The 24,283-nt window shown below is 52.6% G+C and overlaps 2 protein-coding genes across 3 annotated transcripts in view; both read left to right on the forward strand.

Moving 5' to 3' along the window:
- The first annotated feature begins 720 nt into the window (after positions 1 to 720).
- Positions 721 to 12,653, forward strand: LOC311632038 (solute carrier family 22 member 14-like). The gene is made up of 12 exons (XM_084903002.1): positions 721 to 1,422; positions 3,176 to 3,232; positions 3,805 to 4,314; positions 4,985 to 5,088; positions 5,296 to 5,450; positions 5,768 to 5,936; positions 6,736 to 6,856; positions 7,124 to 7,221; positions 7,504 to 7,718; positions 9,933 to 10,041; positions 10,646 to 10,849; positions 12,229 to 12,653. The coding sequence occupies exons 1-12, from the start codon at positions 1,312 to 1,314 to the stop codon at positions 12,431 to 12,433; spliced, it is 2,058 nt and encodes a 685-aa protein (XP_084759128.1). The 5' UTR covers positions 721 to 1,311; the 3' UTR covers positions 12,434 to 12,653.
- Positions 12,654 to 16,617: 3,964 nt separating this feature from the next.
- XYLB (xylulokinase) overlaps positions 16,618 to 24,283 on the forward strand; it is a 33,943-nt gene continuing 26,277 nt past the window's right edge. For both annotated transcript variants that reach the window (XR_014796679.1, XM_084902756.1), the window contains exons 1-4: positions 16,618 to 16,780; positions 18,032 to 18,114; positions 21,106 to 21,175; positions 23,220 to 23,300. Coding sequence is in view for 1 of the 2 variants with exons in the window: in XM_084902756.1 (XP_084758882.1) it covers positions 16,724 to 16,780; positions 18,032 to 18,114; positions 21,106 to 21,175; positions 23,220 to 23,300 (291 nt within the window). In the remaining variant the exon portion in view is untranslated. The remainder of the gene's footprint in view (positions 16,781 to 18,031; positions 18,115 to 21,105; positions 21,176 to 23,219; positions 23,301 to 24,283) is intronic.

Genomic DNA, 24,283 nt, shown 5'->3' on the forward strand with positions numbered 1-24,283 from the left:
TTCCACAGATAGTTGTTAATAACTTTCCAGAACTTTCTTTCTTGTATACAGGGCTACTGGATTTAATTATCTGCCTCAAACGCTCATGTACTGGGGGGAAGACAGGTGCCAAGGGAGGAATGCTATAAAACCAGAAAAATGGCTGGTATGGCTCAGTTGAGTGGAGCACCATACCATACACCAGAAGGTAGTGGGTTCAATTCCTGATCAGGCCACATGCCCAAGTTGTGGGTTTGATCTCCAATCTCCACTCAGAGGCAACTGCCTGCTCAATGTTTCTCTCACATCTGTGTTTCTCTCTCTCTCTGTATCTCTCCTCCCTCCCTCCCTGTCTCTGAGATCAATAAAAATAATAACAATAAATAAAAACAGAAAAATGGAAGATATCCACAACCATATTTCATTTTCCTAAAATCAAATTAGCTTCTGAGGTGAGTACAAACACAATCAGGGCAGAAGTACTCACACTTGGTAAAAATAACCACTCCCCCGCCCCCTCAACACCCCCAGAATTCTTTGGAATCTGTTTTGCTTAAACATCAAAGTTCATCAAACTTTTCTTCAGGTTGAAAACAAACTCAGCTTTAAAAAATCTTAACCTCAGTTGCATGAGTTATTTATTTAACTGGACAGGACTCACCCTCCAATGTGGAGAAACAACTGTGATGTTGGCCCTTGGGCTATAGTTCAAACCTCTATCTTTTCAACACATAACATGTGCCCTCACCCAGAATCAAACCATGATCTCCTGTTTCATATGTCGATGCTCTACCACTGAGCCACGTGGGCTGAGCTTCCCACTGGCTTCTTCTAACCTCCCATCTGCATGCCTTCATTCTGCCTCCTCACAGCCTCTCCTCCTCTCAGAGAAGGAGCAGCCATCCTAAGGCAGCTCCCAGGCTTCTCACCACCCAGTCTCCCACCTCTGCTGCCTCCCCTCCCTCCTGTGGCAGTGGAAGAACTGACCTGCACAGAGCTGCTAGGAGACCAGGCCTGCGGCTCAGTGCTCACCGCTGCCCCCTATGGATCTGGGAGCAGCCAAAGGGGGAGCCTGTCCCGCCTCTACCCCTCCTCCCACCCCCACCTTAGACCTGGGGACTGAGGACCTGTGAGTTGTGCCTGGACAGACAGAAGAACTTCCCACAGGGGAGGTGGGACCTGTAAGGGGCGGGCAGAGGCTCCAGGAGCTGGGAACAGTCTGCACAAAGGCTTGGAGCTGGCTCACGGGGAGACTTTCCCACCTGCCTCGCCCCAGCCTCCCCCTGGGGTCCGTGGCCAGTGAGGCCCCTGGAGTAGAATGCCGCTCCTCCCATGCCTACCCCACCCGTCACTCCCTGCCCCATTGTGACACTACTTCCTGGCCACCATTGGAACCCAAAGGTTCTGCTGCCTACAGCCTGGCTAGGCCTGGAGGATGCTGAGGTGGGTCCTGGCTTTGGGGTGTGGTTCTGTCTCCAGGGAGGAGGGACAGGGCGGGTGCGGAAGGTGGCGGTTTTGATGACACCTGACAAGTGTGGGGCCATATTCTCAGCACAGGTGTGGACAGGAGCTGCCAGGACCGTTGGACTGTGGGAGTGTGTGGGGGGGAGCAGGCTGCCCTCACAGGCAGTGTGGCTTCAGTGTGGCATCTGGCATTTCCTGCCTCAGATGGAGCATGGCTCCTGGCTGTATGTTTCTTTTCCAGGTCTCAGTTTCCTCCTTTTCTGTTGTTACTCCTCACCCAAGGATATTCCTTCCTTTTTTTTTTTTTTTTTTTTTTTTTGAGAGAGAGAGAGAGAGAGAGAGAATGGGAGGGAAGGAGTGAGGGAGAGTGAGGGAGGGAGGAATGGGGGGAGGAGAGAGAGAACATTGATGTGTGAGAGAGACACATAGATTGGTTGCTTTCCGCATGCACACTGAATGGGGTTGGGGATCAAACCAAAAACCGGAAATCAAACCTGAGACCCTTCAGTGTTTGGGCTGATACGCTAACCACTGAGAACACCGGCCAGGGCTCACGTTCCTCTTTTGTACCTTGAGAACCAATTACCTGGGCCTGTCCACCTGGCAGGGCACCTGTGGAGTCAGCAGAGGGGGCAAGTGCTCCAGGGCCTTGCTGACTGTCAGAGCCCTGTGGGCATTCAGGTGATGCTGGGGAGACACTGAAGGGAACCCCAAGGGCAAGGCGGGGGCAGCTGGCTCCTGAAAGCCAGGTCTCTGGGCAGAGCCAAGTCCCCTCCCTGGGAAGTCTCCTCCATCCACTTCCGCCCCCCTCCAACCTTACACGTATATGCACCGTATGAGTCTCCCAAGGCTGCTGTAACAAATGACCACAAATTTAGTGGCTGAAGACAACACGCATTTCTTACATCGCAGCTCTGGAAGTCGGAAGTCCAGAATGGGCCTCGCTGGGCTTCAGTCAAGATGTCAGGCAGCAGGACCGCGTTCCTTCCTGAGGCTCCAGGGGCCCATTCCTTCTCCTGCCTTTTCCAGCTGCTCCAGCTGCCTGCATTCCTTGGCTGCACTTTCACATTCCCAGCAGCACTGTGGGAGGGTCCCAATTTCTCCACTTCCTCAACAACACTTGTTGTTTTCTGTTTTGTTTTTTGTTTTTGTTTTTTGTTTTTAAAGTGTTAGCCACCCTAATGGGTATCTTTGCACATATCACATATTCCTTTTTTTTTTAATTATTTTTTATTTTTGAAATATATTTTATTGACGTTTTTACAGAGAGGAAGGAAGAGGGAGAGTTAAAAACATTGATGAGAGAGAAACAACCATCAGCTGCCTCCTGCATACCCCCCCATTGGGGATATGCCTGAAACCAAGGTGCTATCTACTGAGCCAAACCAGTTGGGGTGCACATATTTCATAAAATATGTTTTTGCTTATTTCAGAGAGGAAGGGGGAGGGAGAGAGAAACATCAATGATGAGAAAGAATCATTCATCAGATGCCTCCTCACTCCTCGAATTCACAACCTGAGCATGTGCCCCAACTGGGAATCGAACAGTGACCATTTGGTTCATAGTGGTTGACTCTCAACCAATAAGCCATGCTGACTGGGCTCATCCTACTATTTTGGTGCCTCACTGCATCAGCCCCATCTCTGTGGCCTTAGTTCCTGGCCTCTCCTGATCCAGATTTGGGGGTGTTTTGGTGTTGTTGTTATTTTGTTTGTTTTTGTTTTGAAACAGATTTTCCTGGAGAACTCTACTTTTGCAAGACTGGTAGTGCGTTGGTGTGTGTGTAAAGTAAGTTTCAGCAGCCGGGAAATTGTTGGAGAACTTAGCACTTAGCAGGGCATCATCTATAACAGTGGTTCTCAACCTTCCTAATGCCACTACCCTTTAATACATTTCCTCATGTTGTGGTGACCCCCAACCATGACATTATTTTTGTTGCTACTTCATTACTGTGATCTTGCTACTGTCAATGGATGGTAATGTAAATATCTGTGTTTTCCAATGGTCTTAGGCGACCCTGCTAGCAGTTCTCAACCTGTGGGTCGCCTATGAATCTCCACCTGTGATTCATAATGTAATCAAGTAGCAACAAAAATAATGTTATGGTTGAGGGTCACCACAACGCAGCATTGGAAAGGCTGAGAACCACTGGTGTAAAACATTAAAGAGATAGGAATGGGTGGGCCAATGGAGGACAAATTAGCTAAGAAACTTCAGAAGCAAAGGCAGGAGCTACAGAGAACATCAAGATTGAAATCCAAATTGTTCCAAGACAGAGAAGCCAATTTCTAGTCAGTGGCTCCACGCCAGCCCTTGAGCTCTGGTTGGTAGACACAGAGCCGCATCCTTTCTCTGAACAGATGGCTGGAAAAGACAAGCCAATGGAGCTCCAAAACCAGGCCGCTTACAGGAACTTACCACGGCGTGAGGAGGGAAAACAATCCAGTCTCTGGTCAGCGGAGTTGTTACGCAAGTTGAGGATCATGGAAGCCAACCAGAGGGACAAGCTTGCCAATATCATGGAAGCGATAGGGAAGTTTGGCCCATTCCAGCGAAGGCTGATAGCCCTAACCTTCCTTCCTCAAATGCTGGGGGTTCTGTTTGTGTATGCTGACCTCTTCGTTTCTGGAGAACAGAAGGCCTATTGCAATACCAGCTGGATCCTGGACGTGGCCCCTAACCTGTCATTGGCTGAGCAGCTGAACCTGACCCTGCCCCGGTACAAAAATGGCAGCTTCATGACATGCCGCATGTTCCTGCCTGTGACCTGGGATCTGGATTCCATCATCAAGTTTGGCCTCAACTACACACAGCCGTGCAGCCAGGGGTTTGTCTACCCTGAGAGCAAGACTCGATCAATAATCAATGAGGTGCGGCTTGTCCTGAGTTGCCTGTAGCATGGGCTAGGAGATGTGCCCTCCCCCTCCCCAAACAAGTGGAGAAACTGAGGCTCGGGGATGGTTAGCAGTTGGCCCAAGGTCACCCTGCAGAGGAAGGGCCAGGGCAGGAACTTAGGATTCTTGCCGCCCAGCCCTAGCCTCGCCCGTCTTAGCCAGAGAGCTAGAGTGGATTTGGGGTAGGGGCAGAGGGCAGATGGCAGGGTTTGCCATTTCTCCACGGAGCTGCTTCTGTAGTTGTGGCTCTGCCCTCTGAACTCACAGAAGGTAGGGAACTGAAGACAAAAGCAGTCTAAGATGCAACCCGGGCCCTTCTAGGCACAGACCTGCCAATCTGAACCTCTGGGCTAGAGCCCAGCATCTGTATTAGGGAAAGGGTCTTTAGTGATGTTGTCCTTTACATGGGGACCTCCACATGTCTCCCATAGCATGGCTCTGCCCCTGGTCCCTCACTTCCGGACTGCCTCCCAGAGTCTGCCAGATGCAGGATGGAAGGCAGGGGTGACAGAGCTGATGCCTGCTACCTGTCCATGTCCCAGGCCCCTTCTGTCCAACCACCCACCCTGGGAGGAGGCTCTGTCTGGGGCACCAGACCGCTGACCCTGGGTGGAGGCCTGTGCCAATGCCTGTGTGTAATCCCCAGTTCGATCTGGTGTGTGGTGAGGAGTTTTCCCCGGAAACCGCGCAGTCCATGTTCCTGACAGGCCTCCTGACAGGGGCACTCATCTTTGGGTTCATAGGTGACAAGTGAGTCTCCCAGAGTTTCTTCTGGCCCCGGGGCTGCCCCTGCCTCCTCCTCATGGGCATGCAGAGCTGAGGAGTCTCAAGCTGAGGGAGGCGAGGGTGGGGACACTCTGGAGGTCTGTGGATGGCTCAGGACCTGGCCTGAGTGCTGGGCTGGGTACAAACATGGAGGTCCATGCTCTTGGCACAGCCTTCCTTTGATGCCCACAGGGTTGGCCGCTACCCCTGCATACTGCTGTCGAACTTGGGCATAATCATCTTTGGCTTTGGGACAAGCTTCGTCACCAGCATTAACCAGTATCTGTTTTTCCGCTTTGGGTTGTCCCACTCCCTGGTCGGCTACTCCATCACCAGCATGGCTCTAAGTGAGGCCAGGCTGCATGCGATGGGGTGCATGGAGGGAGTGTACACCAGGATGGCGGGTTTAGGGAAGCTGGGGGGCAGGGGCAGGGCGTGAGGGTTTGGGGGGGGAGGGGACTATGAGCCTGCAGGACAGAGTTGCCATCCAATGGCACGTGGTGTGGAGGAAACAGCCTCCGCCTCAGGGTGCCTGGAGGTGCAGGGAATGTGTGCCCAGTCTGAACTGTCCCAAGTAGGGCTGGGTATCTCAGAGGGCTGGGTGCAGGAGCAGCCCCAGGGACCCTGAGCTGACCAGGATTTTCTCCTCTTGGCTTCTGCACAGATGTTGAGTGGGTAGTGGGCGAGCATCGGGCCCACTCGGTCATCCTGAGCCAGAGCTTTTATTCTCTGGGGTACATTTTCCTGATTGGGCTTGGCTATACCCTTCCCCACTGGCGGATGGTGTTTATGTTTGGCACAGCCCCTGTATTATTCCTCGTCTCCTTTATCTGGTAAGCCAAGGGGCACCGGCTATGTGTGGGGCTGGGTCTGAGGGACTGGAGATTGTGGGTTGGGAAGGATCCTTGAAGGGATGGAGTGAATGGATGTTCCCTGGGAGGATGTGGGGATGAGATGAGAGAGAGCCAGGGGCAGAGCCTCTGGAGACTCAGCATGAACCCCCTTCAGAGGAGACCCTTAAAGGGCTGTCAGAGAGCTGTTCAGAAAACCAAAAGGCAATGTGTCAAAAGGCAAGATTCAAGGACAAGGAATAGTCAGGTTGAAGGCAAACACACACACCAAAGAAGTCTAGTAAAGTTGGTCTTGATGACCTTGCGTTGACTTCCCTGGAGCCACAAGGAGTTGAGGAATGAGGAGGTCCCGAAAAACGGAGCTACTTCAGGGCACAACTGTTCAGTGTTGGCTGAAATCCCAGCTATGTGAATGGGCTCTAATAGAGGGTGTGGGCATGGAAGACAGTGACCTCCGTGTGCCTGGGCTGGCGAGGATGACCCTTGTGATAGAATGTAGTTGAGCTCTTCAAGGTGGCTGAGGGGAAAGACACTGCCGGGCAGGGGCAGTAATGGCCAGACTGACACCAAGCAGCTGCGGGACCTGTGTGTGGCTTAGGCAGGGAAGGAATGACTTTCAAGAGGGACAGAGGACTTCCTGAGGTTGATGGTCGCCTTCAAGGCGTCCATCATCTGAATGACTTCATGCTGGAACAGGATGGCCACCCCTGAGGCAGGGATAAGGCCCACGTGGGTGTCTGGGGCATCTGGGACTGATGGGTGAAGGAGGGTGTGCCTGCAGGATTCTCCCGGAATCCCCTCGGTGGCTGTTGGTGAAGGGGAAGGTGGAGGAGGCCAAGCAGGTACTGCTCTCTGCCGCTGAAAGGAACAAGAGGACCATTCCTTTACCTCTGTTGGACAAGGTAAGAGGCATCAGGCCCAGAGTAGGGCAGGGCTGGGGGTTGTGGACGGGCCTTTTCCCGCCTCACCCTTTCATGTGGGACCTTGGCCCAGAGGGTATCTCCAGCCCACTGCTTGATGGGAACAGTGATAGCAAAATCAAATCTCGTCAGGGGAAGACCAGAGACCAGGCTGGCACTGTGGGGGCAGGTGGACCTTGTGGGACTTGTAGGGGTGGAAGCAAGCTGGAATCTCCGCTCTGCCTCTGGCTGGTCCTGCTTGTCCTGTAGCTACAGGTGCCTGGAAAGAAGGTGGCTAATGCCTCAATCCTGGACTTCTATAGCAACAGTCAACTGCGCAAGATGATCTTGGTGATGTTCTTTGTGTGGTGAGTCTCCAAGGCTGGCTCGCAGGGACTGCAAACAGAAGTGCATGCCAGGACCTCTGGTGAAGGAATGGGGCATGGCCTGGCTTCAAGGGAGCAAGGCCTAAGGACTGGGCATGGCCCATAGATTCCAGATCTGTGTTTATTTCTCCCTCCCATCCCCACCCCCCGCCCACTCCTAACCCCATCGCTTCTGTCTTCACTTTGCCCCATCTGCATGGGGGTATCTGTGTGTGTGTCTCTCTCTTGTTCTCTCTGAGTAGTTATCTTCCGGTCTCTTTCCAGGTTTACTGTTGGTCACAGCTTTTCTACGCTGAAGTTGAAGATGGAAGCTTTTGGTTTGAATGAACAGCTGAGCAAGATGATTCCTGGCATGTTGGAGATGCCCGCCCGTCTGTGTGGCATCTGTTTGTTTGAGCATTTTGGGAGGAAGTGGTCTATGGCAGGGGCTCTCTTACAAGGCAGCTTCATGAACTTCCTTATCACTTTCATCCCCTCAGGTACAGCGTCCCTCCTGCTCCCCATGCCTTCTGCCAAATCCCTCCCTCATGCCTCCTGCCCTGTCTCTCCAACAAGACACCCTGGGAGTCAGTCTTCTACACCTACAACCCACCTTCTCTGCAGGGGCCCTGGTACCTTCAGAGCAGGCTCTAGTCGCTAGAGCACTGCCCTCCCTGGGTGGTGGGGTCCCCAAGACCAGGCACTCATAGCTCCCAGAGACCTGGGAGAGAGGGAGCCGTCTGGAGGAATCATCCTGGGGTGGGCAGGAGTTGTGGACAGCCTTCTTCCATCTAATTTCAATCCACATTAGATCGGGTAGTTAAATGTGAACAGAATCAGCCCTGGGTGTGCACAGGTGCCTCAGTGCACCGAAAGGTTGCTGGTTCAATTCCTGGTCAGTCAACATGCCTGGGTTGTGGGATCGATCCCCCATAGGGGGTGTGCAGGAGGCAGCTGATGGATGTTTTGTTCTCACATTAATGTTTCTCTCTCTCTCGCTCTCTTGCTCTCTCTCTCTCAAAATCTATTTTTAAAAAAATCTTAAAAGAATATGTAAAGAATATATGAACAGCTCTGGCCAGTTTGGCTCAGTGGACAGAGTGTCAGCCCTCAGGATGAAGAAGGGTCATGGGTTCAATTCTGGTTAATTGTGTACATACCTTGGTTGCAGGCTCAATCCCGGACCCCAGTGAGAGCATGTATGGGAGGCAACCAATCAATGTGTCTCTCTCACATCGGTATTTCTTTCACTGTGTGTCTCCCTTTCCACTCTCTCTAAGAATCAATGATAAAATATCCTCAGGTATGGATTAACAAACAAACGGGAGGGGAAGGGGAATGTGAACTGATGCAGCAAAAATAATCTTTCCACTGCTACCCAAGGTCTGCTCTCATCTTAGCCTCTGATTGGAAAATGCCAGTTAGCTGTAGACTTTACAAGAAAGCAGAACCCGCAACCCAGGGGCACAGCACCCGGTGTCCCAGGGGCTCAGAACAAAAGAAGGAAAGCTGTGGACTTGGGGAGCTGGCAATATTTTCAAAATGTCAAAGAGCCCTAGGGCAAAGGAGTACCCCCCTCCACAGCCCAGGTCCCCTCCCAGGGCTGAGGATGTGGACATGAAGATGTCTGTTCTCACCCAATCAGCACTGCTGCCCACATGGACCACTCAGCTGCTGGGGCCAGAATTGGGGTCTGGACTGTGTCCAGGGTCTGCCTCAAGGGGGCTCCCTCTCTTTCTCTGGGGGTTGGGATTGGGAGCCACTTGGCTGGGTGGGACCTTTCTCCTCAGAGATGTTGGTAGTGTGGAGCAGCTAAAACCAAATGGTGAGAAAAATTCATTTTTCAATTTCTATTGCTTGGTGTTTCGTGTGGTGTTTGTTTTTTTTTTCTTTTTTAGTTTAAAAAAATATATTTTATTGCTTTTTTACTGAGAGGAAGGGAGAGGGAGAGATAATTAGAAACATTGATGAGCGAGAAACATCAATGAGCTGCCTCCATCCTGAGGATGTGCCCTTGATCGCAATTGAACCTGGGACCCTGGAGTGCGCAGGCAGAGGCTCTATCCACTGAGCCAAACCGGTTAGGGCATTGTTTTGTTCGTTGGTTTGTTTGTTTGTTTTTAAGTGAATCTATAATGAGTCAAGCAGAAATGTTTAAAACTCTCCAGTGAGTGAGAGAAAGTAGGACTAGAATTTCCACTAGCCATGTATGCTCTCATCCCAGGGCCAAGAAAAGCTGGGTTCAGAGTGGGGGGTGGGGCTGGCAGGACCAGGATCCAGCAGAGGCTGCCAACAGGAGGAGGGGCTATGAGCCCTCAGCTCCTATTGTCTTCACCTGCCTGAGGCATGGCATTTCCCGGTTTCTTTCTCCCTCCAAAGATGCACCTATGGATGGGGTGCCTCTGGGGAAGGATGGGGGAAGACAGGAGACCACCTGGAGGCACAGATGTGGGGAGGGGGGCCGAGTCCAGCCAAGTAGATGGTGGCCCTCAAGGGACCTCCTGTCCTACTGACAACTCTCCCCCTGCTGGCTGGGCCTGGGCACACCATCCCTCCTCTGACCAAATGCCTGAGTCTGCTGGCCAGGGGGTGGGGATGGACTGTGGAGATGCCTTCTGAGAGGGATTCAGGGAAAGCTGATGGGCAGGCCTCCCCTAAGCTGGCCTGAGGGGAAAATGGCCCCAAACTCAGGTGGTCACATTGTCTGGCTACAGACTTGAAAACCACGTTGTTGCTGTTGATCCTGGTGGGACAACTCAGCCTGACCACCTCCATCAGCATGTTCTTCGCCTACAGCGCCGAGATCCTGCCTACCGTCCTCAGGTAGGAGTCAGGTGGGAGCAGGCCGTGGGGGTGAGAAGGCAGGACAACCACAAGATGGACAGCAGCGGCTCAGCTCGGGCATGCACCTTGCAGCAGTCAGTGTGTTGAGAAGCTTATGTGGATTCTTCCATGTAGCCCTCACCAAGACTGCTCCCAAACACCATCCTTAGCCTAAGACAACAGAATCCGAGAGGGAAAGGCACTGGCCCCAGGTCAGACAGAGCCAGTGGCAGAACCAGCGCCAGCCCCAGGCAGTCTGCCCCGGTGTCTGCCTTGTACTGACCGTCTGGGCCCCTCTGAGACTCAGGCTCTTCAGTTCTGGGGGAGCTTGCTGATGGCCCAGCTCCCTCCTGCCCACAATGGCTCCGTATACCTGCTGGGTCCTTCGCCGGGCTGGCTTCACCCCTCCTGACCCCAGGAAGTAGGCCCAAAGAAACCACTGCCTTCTTGGGTCAATGGAGAGCTAAGTTCCCCGAGGTCACATTGTGTGTGAGGACAGGGTGGAGACTGTGGGGTGGGGGAGGGGGGTTCGGGAAGGGGTTTGGGGGAGCTGCTGCTTCCAGCCTCCAAGGCCCAGTAGACAAGCTCTGATATTTCCTTCCAGGGCAACGGGTCTGGGGCTGATGACTGTGGCCTGGGCCTGTGGAAACATGATGTCCCTGATTCTCATCACCCGGAGTCCCGCCTTCGTTAGCAACTATATCGGCTACGGCTCAACCATCTTGTCCCTGTCCCTCTTCTCCATGCTTCCGGAGACGCAGTATCTGCCCCATGTCGATATCCTGGAGAACTTCTCCATATACAAACGGTAGGTGTGTGAGGGCTCTTCTCAGCACAGAGCCTGCTTCTCAAGTTCTGAAAGTACGTCAGGTGCTGTCCATGCCTGCCCCTTTGCCCAAAGGGCCTATGACAGAAGAGCCACCGTGTCCATAGCCTTCTTCCGGCTCCCCTGATGCTGCCACCCAACTCTCCCCGGCCCAGCCTCTGCCCTCCTGTCCAGCCTGGGCCAGGCGCTCCCCTCTCTCTACCTCCTGGAAGCCTGCCTGGGCAAAGGGCACTGGCCGACATCAGCTCTCTTGGCCTCAGCAGCTCAGGACCCTGTTTAAGAACTAGGCTCTACCCCGTCCCCTTCCGTGGGCACCCTGCTCTCCTCAGTGCCCACCGGAGAAGACCTGTGCTTGGCAGAACCACCGTTTCTGGGATTTAGGCCAACAGAGTGTGTCCCTCTCTTCTCGAGCCTGAGGGGACCTGAGCAACAGTGAAGGCCCTCTGCTCCTACTACAGGGGTCGCCGCCTCTCTCCTTCTCCTGCCTTCCTCCCCGCCATTCTCCTCAGACTCTCATTGGCACCACCAGGGTTGGGCTGTCAGTGGTCAGAACAAGCTATAGTTCAGGGGGAGACAGATATGCACACATTTACTACTAATGGGCTCTGAGAGAGGGGTGTCAGACCTACAGGAGCCCCAGGAGAGAGGAACATTTCTCTGGGGAGTTGGGTTAGTTGGGGCGGGCTCACCGAGGAAGTGGCACGTGAGTTGGGCTTTGCAGGATGAATAGGAGTTTGCCCCATTGTAAACAAGGGGAGTGGAATGCAGCAGAGCCACAGCACAGTAGTTAAGAACACAGGCTTTGGAGCCGGAAGGCCTGGATTGCTGTCTCTGCTACCCCTTCCTAGATGTGCACCGAATACCTCTGAGATTCTTCATGTACCTTGAGTTTCTTCCTTTGCAACATGCAATGATAACATAGTAATAACAAGAGTTAACAGGCATGGATCATGTATTACGTTTCTGGTCCTGTCCTCTACATGCCTTTTCACACTTTATCCTAACCACCACTACATGTACAGTAGGTCCCGTCACTATCCCCCATTTTACAGATGAGGAAACTGAGGCACAGACAGAGTAAACACAGGCAGCCCAGCCTTCCTCTCTCACAGGGTTTGTGGGAGGCATAAACCACATCAAGCTTGGCAACAGGGTGAAGATGGTGGGTAGGACCCCCAAAGGTGCAGGAGATGGAAAGGTCTGGCTAGAGTCAGGAGACGGAATTGGCCCGATGCCAGAGGCTAGAGGTGAGGGTCCAGCGCAGGCTCACGGCCTGCAGGTGTGGGAGAGCCTCACCTCCCTGGAAGGCAGTGCCGGGCATGGGGAGGAGGCGCCGCCCCTGTGTTGCTGCTTTCTTTCAGCTCTAGGAGCTATAACAAGAAGCTGAGCAAAGACATCTTGTTGTCTGATAGCAAATTACAGAGTGAAGTGAACCAGGAAGTGATAAGGAACACCCTTCTCAATGCCATGATAAAACCGGAACCAGACTTACTCAGCTCACCTGTGAGTAGCAAAGAAGCATCCATAAGCAACCAGGAAGAGGGCCAGGCCCTCGGAGGATCGTGAATGGAGTTGACCGGCTGAGGATGGGGCCAGGAATTTCAAGCTGCAAATTCTGGGCCAAGTTCAGCTTCGGGGGCAGGGTCAGCCCTACTCCGAGGTTAGCCCTGGAGATCCAAAAAATAGCTCCTCTGCGGGGAGCTAAGGTGTGATTAATTCTAATAAAGGTATCGTGTTAGACTTGAGATGGCTCAGCCCAATTGGCTTTGGAGAACCCGGAGTCCCTGGGCCAATGGATGGTGGGTCGGAAAGGCTCATCCAGAGCCCTTACTGTCTTCAGATACTCCTTGGGGACGGCAAGGAGCTTCCTGGAAGGGGTGTGGGGTGGGCCGTGTCTGTGAGGGCCAGGGCTGGGCCAGGGCAAGACTGCACCTCCACCTTGCCACATCCTCTAGCCCAGGCCTCTGCTAGTGTGAGTGTGCTTCCCACTCCAGTTCAGGCCGAGGACACATTTTGGTCCCACCAGGTGCACCTGTCAAGGCAGGGCTGGGAGGTGAAGGAACAATGAGAACTCCCATCTGCACTATCACATTGAACTTTCCCTCCCTCCCTCCCTTCCTCTCCCTCCCAGGCTGTCCCATATAAAAGCCCCTAGTCAGATACAGCCACTGGAGGCTTGAAAGGTCAAGAGTTGGAATTGTGATATGCTATGAGTAGAGTAAACACTGGACTTTAGCAACAGTACAAAAACAAAACAGGAAATATCAGTATTTTTTATATTGCATATATATATATATATATATATATATATATATATATATATATATATATATATATATATATATAAAAGGCTAATATGCAAAGTGTCCCTTTGGGAGTTTGGGAGACTGGGAGTTCAATCACTTGCCATGATGTTCATGACCACCAGGGGGCAGCACAGAACATGGTGTGCAACTGGAGGCATGGCAGGACACTGAGGGAACAAGGTGAGGAGGAGGCAGGAAGGTGGGAAGGCAGGAAGGCAGGGAGGTGGGGAACCTGATCAGCCCTGAGTGCTGGCCAGGTCTAGGGACCCTACCCATGTACAAATTTCGTGCACCGGGCCTCTAGTATGTAAGAATGATAATTTAAGCGTTAAGAAATGGGACTGACAGAAAATTTAAAACTACCCACGTGACTTGCATTTGTGGCCCACGTTCTATTTCTACTATATAGCACTAGCCTAGAACCTTCCTTTTATTGATCTCACACATCATTCAAATCACACTGGTTTGTTGGCGTAATACTGAAAGTGAAATGTCAAAATTGTATGAGGTTTCACCTGTCGATAAAGTATCCTATAGGCCCTGGCCAGGTAGCTCAGTTGCTTTGAATGTCATACCCATACACCAATGTTATGGGTTCGATCTCTTGTCAAGGAATACGAAAATAAGTGGAACAACAAATGGGTGCTTCTTTCTCTCTCCCTTCCTCTCTCTCTTTAGAGTAAATTAGAAAGAATTTCTTTTCAGTCTCTAAGAAAAACATTTAAGAATGTGCACTTACCTCTGAGTACACCCCAAGGATGGTGAAAAGGATGTTTTCACCCTGCGCTTCCTATATAGTGTCGTGTATTTTGATTTCCTCTTTGACCCCTGATTACTTAAGAGGCCGGTTTAAAAGTCCTAAGCACCTTGAGATCCCCCCATTATTACTGCTTGGTTGGCTGGTTTTCTTTTTCTTTTAGTACAAAAGTTAAAAGTTCATCAATACAGATTTGATTAAAATGAAGAAGTCACCTTCTAACCACCAATTTCTAAATCCCTTCCACAGATAGTTGTTAATAACTTTCCAGAACTTTCTTTCTTGTATACAGGGCTACTGGATTTAATTATCTGCGTCAAACGCTCATGTACTGGGGGGAAGACAGGCGCCAAGGGAGGAATGTTATAAAACCAGAAAAATGGCTGGTATGGCTCAGTTGAGTGGAGCACCATACCATACACCAGAAGGTAGTGGGTTCAATTCCTGATCAGGCCACATGGCCAAGTTGTGGGTTTGATCTCCAATCTCCACTCAGAGGCAACTGCCTGCTCAATGTTTCTCTCACATCTATGTTTCTCTCCCTGTATCTCTCCTCCCTCCCTCCCTGTCTCTGAGATTAATAAAAGTCATAACAATAAATCAAAACAGAAAAATGGAAGATATCCACAACCATATTTCATTTTCCTAAAATCAGATTAGCTTCTGAGGTGAGTACAAACACAATCAGGGCAGAAGTACTCACACTTGGTAAAAATAACAACTCCCCCCCCCCCCTCAACACCCCCAGAATTCTTTGGAATCTGTTTTCCTTAAACATCAAAGTCCATCAAACTTTTCTTCAGGTTGAAAACAAACTCAGCTTTAAAAAAATCTTAACCTCAGTTGCATGAGTTATGTATTTAACTGGACAGGACTCACCCTCCAACGTGGAGAAACAACTGTGATGTTGGCTCCGGGGCTATAGTTCAAACCTCTATATTTTCAACACATAACAGCGAAGATAGAATAGAAAGAAGATTTACTCATTTCTAGCATATTCCAAGATGAAATCTTTTATAAAATGTCAGACAGATATGTATAATAAATTAGCCTAAATTATAATTGATTTGCCTACTTCTTTTCCTAATTTCTGATTATTTTTGTTTAGTGATTTTTATCTTTGTCTTAGAAGTGTAAGGGATAGGAATTAAAGCTACCAATATACTTCTAACTTTTCTCATATTTATTTATTTACTTAATATATTTTATTGATTTTTTTTTTACAGAGAAGAAGAGAGAGGGATAGAGAGTTAGAAACATGGATGAGAGAGAAACATGGATCAGCTGCCTCTTGCACACCCCCTACAGGGGATGTGCCTGCAACCAAGGTACATGCCCTTGACCGGAATCAAACCGGGGACCTTTCAATCCACAAGCCGATGCTTGACCCTGTTGAGTGTCATCTCCAGGAAGGTTTGTTTTTCCACGGGCTCCCATCAGGCCCCTCACGCATGGTCTCTTCCTGTGTCTTGACTCGCCTCTGCAGGTCCCTCTGGGGGTCTCCACTGTCCCATTCTGGCATCCTTCCTAGGCAATCTAGGCCACTTCCATCGGGACCTGCTGCTCATTTCCAAACCACTGTCTTCAGCCACATAGCCAAGGGCTTGTTCACTGCCTCTACTCAGCCATCACAGGCTCCACAAACCTCCATGTCCTGACTAAGCTCACCTCCTCCCCCCAGCCTGCTTCTCCACCCATGTTTCTTAACTCAGAGAACACAGCTGCCCTCATTTGGGGGGAGAGGGGGGAAATCGGGACTTTTTTAAAACGCTGCGGGACAAATTGTTAAAAAATGGGGACTGTCCCGCCAAAAGCGGGACGTCTGGTCACCTTACTGAGAAAGGAGCTTGAGAAAGAGCCGTCATGAGACAAGTGTGTATTGCCACCGGCCTTCTCAACAAGGCTGCCCAGCACACTGTCTCGTTTAGTAGTTAAATGTGGATCCTGGAGGCAAACTCCCTGGCTCTGGGCCCAGCTCTGCTGTGATCTTGGGACTTGGGGCCAAGAGGGGGATCTGGGCAAGAGAGAGCAGGGCGACCGGAGCATTGCCTCTGGGGGCTGGGAAGCTCCCGAGAGGAGCACCTCACCTAGGAGGGTGTTGGCAGGGCTTCGGGGAGAAGGCGGTCCCAGGGACAGAAGGACGAGGCCAGGTGGGATGAGGGGAGGGGAAGGCGCCCCCAGCTCCAGGAGGAAAGGGTGTGCATCTAATCTCAGTTCTCTCTCCCCCTTCTCCGCGCCCTGGCGCATCAGGAGTTCTGGTTTGGGATACAGAGGTGGACTGTGGCACATGGGGAAACACTCGGGTGGGCTGGGCCAGGACAGGGCCTGCTGGAGCCCCTCCGCTGCAGCCCAGGGCTCATTTCCCTGCGCCCCCTGAGCCACCCCCATGAGAGGGCATCTGTTCCAGTACCCAAGGCCTCCAGGCCGAGGGCCACCAGAGACCGGCAGGGGCAAGCTGGCTTGAAGTTGGATGGGGAGGAGGGACAGGGTGGGGAGTTGGTGCGGGCAAGTTGCGTTGTCGCAGAGCGCGCCTGTCCCCTGTGCAGCCCAGGTTCAAAGTCCCAGCGCCCCAGCCCGGGGCCGCGCTCGTCCGTGCCCCCGCCGCCCGGCAGGTGGAGCCAGAGCACAGCCGGCGGGGGCCTGGGTCCGGGAGTCCGGCGGGCGGGCGGGGCGGGGCGAGGGGCGGCCCCTGCGGCCCTGGGCGTTGGAGTTCGGCGGCAGCCACGCCGCGGGAAGTAAGGAAGGACGGACGGGCGGACGGACGGAGGGGCGGACGCCGGAGCCTCCGCAGCCATGGCCGAGCCCGCCGCGCGCCTCTGCTGCCTGGGCTGGGACTTCAGCACGCAGCAGGTACTGCCTCCGCCGCCGCCTCCGCCTGCCCGGCGCGTTGGTGGGGACCCCGGTGCGGCGGGGACACCCAGGCCAAGCCGTGCGCGTGCCTCCCTCTCGGACTTCTTGGGACCTTGCCTAAGTCGCCCCCCTCCAACCCTCCAAACCTCGATCACAAGACGTCAGCGATCTGGCCTGTCCCCGCCCTCCCGGAAACCTCGCCCTCCTCCCCCGCGGCGGGACCCTGGGGCGCGCGCTGGGGGTGTGCCCGGGACCCTGGGGACGCGGCGGGCCCGCGCGCCTGGCGGCCACCAAGTGACAGGCCCCCCGAGGTGCTCAGCTAGTGTAAGATGGGGGCACACAGGCATAACCCGTGACCTGGAACCAGATGACCGCTTGAATTTTTTTTAATTTTTTTTTTGTGAAATGGAACAGTGTACTCTGAACTTTGTTCCGCCCTTGGTTGGCACCAGCCTGGCCGGGTCAGCATGCCCAGCCGTGGTGACACAGGACGGGCTATGCAGCCCCCAGGTTGAACGCCACGGACCCCACGGACAGGCAGGCAGTCGTCAAAATTGGCCCAAGGCGCCCCTTTCTTTACTTGGGGGGGGGGGGGGGGGGATCTGCACCGTTGTAGTCAAACCTCTCTTCTCAGAAGGACCAGGGAGGCAGACCAAGCTGTGAGCAGAAAGTCTTGTGGGCCCTTGGGTAAGGCCGGTTGCATTGCAAGGCCTCGGTTTCCCCATCTGTCTGGGAAAGGAATTGTCCCCCTGAGTTTGGAGGTCTGCTGCTTTGGGACGATGTGCGTCTCTGGACCACGGCCATGCCCTAGGCCCCATGGGAACAGCGCAGGGGCCTTGCCTGGCCTCTCAGATCCCTACAGACATGGTCCCCCAGAGGCAGCTCCAAACCCTAGCCTGCCATCCCTTCGCCTCTAGGGCGTCCTCAGGCCTCCTGGCCAGGAACCAGCTCCTCTCTGAAGGTTCATCTGAGAGGGTCTTGGCTTTGGCTGTTTGGTGGGCTGTTGAGAGTCCTTGAGCTACAAGGGCGTTTCCACTCAGTCTCAGCTTCTTTTTTTCGTGCTAAATCTTTGGGCCCGGCCCCAGATGAGGCTCATGGCTACGCCAATGGTTGCCATGGTTACGCCAATGCACCCCAGCCTTCCAGGAGGTCTCCAGGTTGAACTGCTCGGGTCACCTGATGCAGTTTGTCCCTGAACCCGTGTAGCAGCTGAAGAAGGTTCTCTACCCCATCTTTCCCAATGCTCTGCAGGTGAAAGTGGTTGCTGTGGATGCAGCGATGAATGTCTTCTATGAGGACAGTGTGCATTTTGACAGAGACCTCCCAGAGTTTGGGTATGTACCTCATGTGCATATTTCTCGGTGTGTGTGGGGGGGGTATTGGTTTTTTTTGGGGGGTCCCCCTCAACCTTTAACCTCCATAAACATACTATCTGGCTGTATCCAACTGCAGGAGTTGTGGTCTTCAGCACCCTTTTTCTATGCCTAGAATGTTCCCTCCTCCATTCCTTTGCAGTTCCATTCATTCATCCATTCACTCATGCACTCATGCATGCATGCAGTAGGTACCAATTGAGACTTTGCTTCAGGTACTGTGCTGGGTCTGAGGATTTTATATAAAGGGAGTCATAATTATATACTCTTTTTTTTTTTAATCTGACATTTTTATTCAATATAATTTTGGGATTCATCCATGTTTATCAGTAGTTTGTTCTTTTTAAAAATATATACTTTATTGATTTTTTACACAGAGGAAGGGAGAGGGAGAGAGAGTTAGAAACATCAATCAGCTGCCTCCTGCACACTCTCTACTGGGTATGTGCCTGCAACCAAGGTACATATCCTTGACTGGAATCGAACCTAGGACCCTTGAGTCAGCAGGCCCACACTCTATCCACTGAGCCAAACTGGTTAGGGCTGTAGTTTGTTCTTTTGATTGCTCAGTAGTATCCATTGTATGAATGGATCACAATTAGTTTATCCATTCACCAGATGAGAGGCATTTGGGTTGTTTCCAGTTTTTTACAATTATAAATAAGGAGGCTATGAAATTCACATACAAGTCTTGGTGTTGACATAAGCTTTCATCTCTCTTGGGAATTAAGTACCCGGAAACGGCTAAGTTGTATGGTAGGTATATGTCTAACTTTTTAAGCAATTGCCAGTTCTCTTCCAAAGTGGGTTGTTTTAATAAAACTGTTTTGTTAATAGGCATTACATGTACTTGGTATATCTTTCAAAAGAAACAAAAGGCCTACATTGAAAAGTTTTAATCCCCCTATGATCTCATCTCTTCCCTTCTGGCCTCCTCTACTTCTTTAGTTAGTTTTTTTTGTATCCTTCCAGAGTTTCATATGGAAATATTAGCAGATAAGAATACTCTTATTTTTTTCCTTTCTTACACACACAAAAAATACCACATGTAGCATTCTGTGCTTTGCTTTATTCATTTCACAATCACTTGGCTGTGTTTTCCGTGTCATTATGTGGAACTGCTTTGTTCTTTTTATAGATGCACTAGAGGCCCCATGCATGAAATTTGTGCGGGGGGGCGGGGGGGGGGGCGGGCGTGGGGTGTCCCTTAGCCCAGCCTGCACCCTCTCCAACCTGGGAGCCCTTGAAGGATGTCCGACCTACTGAGAGCAGGCCTAAACCGGCAGTTGGACATCCCTCACAATCCAGGACTGCTGGCTCCCAACCACTTGCCTGCCTTTGCCTGATTGCCCCTAATCGCTTATGCCTGCCAGCCTGATCACCCCCTAACCACTCCACTGCCAGCCTGATCAACACCTAACTGCTCCCCGGCAGGCTCAATTGCCCCCAACTGCCCTCCTATGCAGGCTTGATCCTTCCCAACAGCCCTCCACTGCAGGTCTGATTCCCCACAACTGCCCTCCCCTGAGGCCCGGTTCCTCCCAACTGCTCTCTCCTACAGGCCTGGACCCCCCCAACTGCCCTCCCTGCTGTCCTAATTGCCCACAACTGCCCTCCCCTGCAGGCCTGGTCCCCCCAATTGCCCTCCACTACAGGCCTCTTCCCCCCCAACTTCCCTCCCTTGCAGGCTTGGGTCCCCCCCAACTACCTTCCCCTACATGCCTAGGTCCCCCCAAACTGCCCTCCCTTGCTGACCTGGTCTCCCCCAACTGTTCTCCTCTGCCATCCTGGTCATCCTCAACTGCCCACAGCTGCCCTCCCCTGCCAGCCATCTTGTGGCAGCCATCTTGTGTCCACATGGGGGCAGCCATCTTGTGTCTTGGTGTGAGGGTCAATTTGCATATCACTCTTTTATTAGATAGGATAATATTCCATTGGGTAAGTTTACCATCTCCTATGTAAGGATATTGGGTTGTTAGCAATGGAAAATGATGTAGTGAATTACCTACATATGTAAGGTAAAATTTTAGAAATAGGATTGCATATTACTCTTTTATTAGATAGGATGGGGTCCTTTTCCCACCTGTTGATTTTAACCAGTAGAACGTGTAGGAGGTAACATTGTGCCAGTCCTAACCCCAACCCTCGGTAGGCTTTGTGTGCATCTCTTCTCATTCTTGGAATCCTATACCACCACCGCATGAACAAGCTCAGGCTAGACTTGCTGGAGATTGAGGGACCTGTGGCCTCATTGCCCCCATATCCCCAGCTAAGAGAAGCAGAATTCAGCCTCCAGAAGCAGAGCCCTCTAGCTACAGTGAACTGACCCCAGAGGCATGAGTGAGACCAGAAGAACCAACCAGCTGAACTCAGCCCAGCGACTGACCAACAGAAGTGTGAGCTAAGTAGTTTCAAGCCAGTACGTTTTGAAGTGGTTTGTGATGAGGCAAAAAGCACCCGGTGCACATAGTTATTTTAAATCTTATTTCTAACTCCTTTATCATTTTGGATGAGGGTCTTGCAGGGGTGAGGAGGAGAGGGAGAGGGTTCCAGGTAACCTTCCACAGATTGTAATCCAAGGACCCGGTCTGATAGCCGAGAACTTTTCTCACAGATGCAGCACTTTCTGTAGCCGCACCTTGCCCCTCTCCATATGCCATGGATTTGGGGGGACTTCTCCTCCAACCCCATGCTCCCCCAGCCCCTTCTTGGTCATTGCACCAAGTGACACCAGTGCCTGCCTTCCAAGGCTTGCTTTTGCTGGTGCTTTCTGAGAATTGCCACTCTGGGCAATTTTCATGGTTTTCTCTTCCCATCTCAGCATTCGTGCCTGTTCAACCTCTTAAGGTTGGAGGAGGGGGCATGTCTGCCTCCATGGGAGTTATCCAGGATCTGCTGCTGCCGGGCCCCTGCCCCAGTTCTGTCCCTCATTCTTTCTTGTTCTCCTTGTAGGACTCAGGGTGGGGTTCATGTTCACCAGGATGGTCTGACAGTGACTTCTCCAGTCCTGATGTGGGTCCAGGTAAGCACAGGGATCCCTCTTTCTCTCCCGTCCCCAGCCTGCCTGACCAGCAGACCTGGTCATTGGCTAGGAAGCCCAAAGGTGGCAGCTCAGGAGAGCATCTGTTGAGACCAAGTCCTCCTGGGGAACTGGAGGCCATGTGGTTCCCAGGGCCAGGCTCAGCCTCCGCTGGTGTCAGCACTGAGCTGAGAGGACTCTCACGGGGCTTCTGGGTGCGGGAGCCAAAGCAGCTGGGAAGTCCAGCCAGTCTCTATCTTCCAAATACCACAGAGCAGACCTTTCCAAATACTCAGGCCCTGAGACCACCCTTACACGCTGAGATCCACACACAGCCTTGGGTTCTGAGTCCTCAGTCCCTAGACCCCTCCTCTCCCAGAATGGTGGCTGGCAACCTGCCCCATCAGGTTCCAGCAGGCCTGCCCACTCAGGACCAATGAGAAGGCAAGGTGCCTGTTGCCAGAGCCAGGTGACCCATGGGGCCACAGGACCGAGGGTGTGGACCACACAGACAGGCGGGATAGGGCTGGGAGCTGCCTGATATGCCACAGGGGATGCAAAGCCCTGAAACGGGAGGCCAGCCAAAGGCAGAACGGAAGGTGTCTGCCCAAAGCTTTTCCAGTCCTCCAATACCTGTTTAACCGAATTCCTGTAGGAGATTCTTTCTGTTGAGATAACTAGTCTGATTTCTTATGTATCAGCCTGACCCTGACTCATCCTGGAGGACGGGGGCCCCGGATGAATTTCCACCAGGCAGGCTGGCCAGAACGTGCTGCAGAGGGCTGAGCCAGACCGCGGGGCAGTGGTGGAGGGGTTGGGGGTGACGGGCAAGAGTTGGTGTCTTGAGGACCCAGTGATGATGTCAAGGCCTTGATTTGGGGGTGAGCAGTGGGTGGAGAGCCAGGCTTGGGGTTGGGGCCAGGGTGGTTTCTCATTATGAGCAGCCTCTAGGATTGGACAAGTCCTAGTTTTGCCCACCCTTGCCCCAGCGGTACCACACCCCCTGCAGGAGGTTGGCAGGCGGCGTTAGAGTGGACAGCCACAGCCAGGCTTGTGAAGGAGTCCTCCCTGCCCTGGGCGGGATGGCGGGGTCAGCGGGAAGCTCAGGTGGCTTCTCCGCCCACGAGGAAATCCCTGCCTGTGCTGACTCTCTAAATTTTTTTTTTTTAATATATTTTATTGATTTTCCACAGAGAGGATGGGAGAGGGATAGATAGCTAGAAATGTCAATGAGAGAGAAACATCAACCAGCTGCCTCCTGCACACCCCCCACTGGGGATGTGCCCGCAACCAATGTACATGCCCTTGACCGGAATCGAACCCGGGACCTTTCAGTCCGCAGACCGACACTCTATCCACTGAGCCAAACTGGTTTCGGAGACTCTCTAATTCTTGCTATGCAGTCTTAGGGGACGTGTCAAGCCCTGCTGGGCACTGCCGTCTGTGCTCCCAGGGGGTCTTGCTAGAGAGAAGATGCCATCTGGATGGTGGATGGTGAAGGGTTGGGATAAATGGCGACCCCCTGCCTGCTGTCTCTCCAGCCTGGACATGGGGACACTGGGAGCCCTCTGCTTTGCTTTTCACTTCTCCATTGCAGGGAAGTGACGTCATTAATATCGTGGGTTGAAAACGCAAATAAAATTTGAGCCGTCTTGCCTTCTCTCTTCCTGAGTGCTTGGACGTCACAAGTCGGAGAGGCAGAATTTAAGGATAAGTCATTAGTGCTTCCATTTTTCCCAAAAATAGTTTCAGCCTAGCCCTGGCCCGGTGGCTCAGTCGGTTGGAACATCACGCTGTCCCTCCAAAGGTTGCGGGTTTGGTTCCAGGTCCCGGCACATCCCTAGGTTACAGGTTGGATCCCTGGTCGGGGCGCTTACCGGTCACTGTTTCTCTCACATCGATGGTTCTCTCTCACTCATTGTTTCGGTTCCTTCCTCGTCACCGCCGCTGTGAGGGCACGCCCTTCCCGGTGAGCTCTGAGGCTCGTGCGGCTGTGCATTTCCGTGGATCAGCGCAGTCACCATGCGCGTTCTGTGTTTCTCCTCAGGCTTTGGACATCATCTTGGAGAAGATGAGGGCTTCGGGCTTCGACTTCTCTCGCGTCCTCGCCTTGTCCGGGGCCGGCCAGGTTTGTGTGCAGCAGCCCGCACGCACGGACCACGCGAGGGCAGCTGTCTTGGGCAGCGGAGCCGGGGGGCGAGAGGGATGGTGCTCATGCTTGAGACCCCCTGAGCACACCTTGTTGTTGTAGAAGACCCTCCAGCTTCGGAGGGTAGATGGCCTGGCTCCTCGCAGAAAGATCGGAGACAGTTCTTACTATTGCTCGTTGCATGTAATTGTGTTACGCCCAGACTTCGTGATCCCCAAGGACCACCAGGGAGCCGAGTCCGATGCAGTAAACAAAAGAGCCTTTTCCACTCTAGCATGGGCTCTGTCCCACTCACGCCGGCAGCATGGCGGAAGAGAGAGCGAATTTCGCCCAGTCCAGGGGTTTTACTCTGGTCGGTGGTGATGTCACTGCCTCGGCTAACCCTGATTGGGCTGGGTCCAGTTACAAAATGGAGGATAACTCCGCCCTGCCCCACAGTGGAGTCAGGAGCTCATCCTCGCCCTGCCCTGCCCTCTCAATAGGACAGTGGCCGAGGAGGCACGCGGGGATGGAGGGGTTGCGTGAATTGGTGATGACTGGGGCACTAACATGGCTTTTCTGTTTCCTGGTCACAAAACCAAAGTCAGGAATGACCCCAACAACGGTCGCCGTGTGAGTGGTAGGGATGCTACGGCTGCTGCTTCCAGCGAAGGTGTGCTGGCCGCAGTGCTGAGCCTTGGAGAGAAGTTCCCTGAGTCCTCGTAGCATTCCCACGAGGTGGGGTCACGGAGTGGTCAGCACGGGGGTTCTGGCACGCTGCCTCGTCCAGTCCCCAGCTCTGCCTTTTTCGGCGGTGACCCGGGTCACGCCAGCCAGCCCTCTGCAGCCTCCTTACCCTCATCTGTCACGGGCTCAGTGTGTGCGTTAAATGCGTAAAATTTTAACAGTGCCCAAGTATGTAAAGTCCTTAAGCTTTAACTACTGTTTGTTTTTGTTTGTTTTTTTTAAATGTATTTTTAGTG

This window comes from Pipistrellus hanaki (assembly GCF_964339955.1).
Source record: "Pipistrellus hanaki genome assembly, chromosome: 13".
Lineage (NCBI taxonomy): Eukaryota > Metazoa > Chordata > Mammalia > Chiroptera > Vespertilionidae > Pipistrellus > Pipistrellus hanaki.

Coding starts and splice junctions, on each gene's coding strand:
- LOC311632038 (XM_084903002.1), top strand. CDS start 1,312: ATGCCTACCCCACCCGTCACTCCCTGCCCCATTGTGACACTACTTCCT. Junction 5,089..5,295: donor TTTGGGTTCATAGGTGACAA/GTGAGTCTCCCA, acceptor TGATGCCCACAG/GGTTGGCCGCTACCCCTGCA. Junction 7,719..9,932: donor TATCACTTTCATCCCCTCAG/GTACAGCGTCCC, acceptor GTCTGGCTACAG/ACTTGAAAACCACGTTGTTG.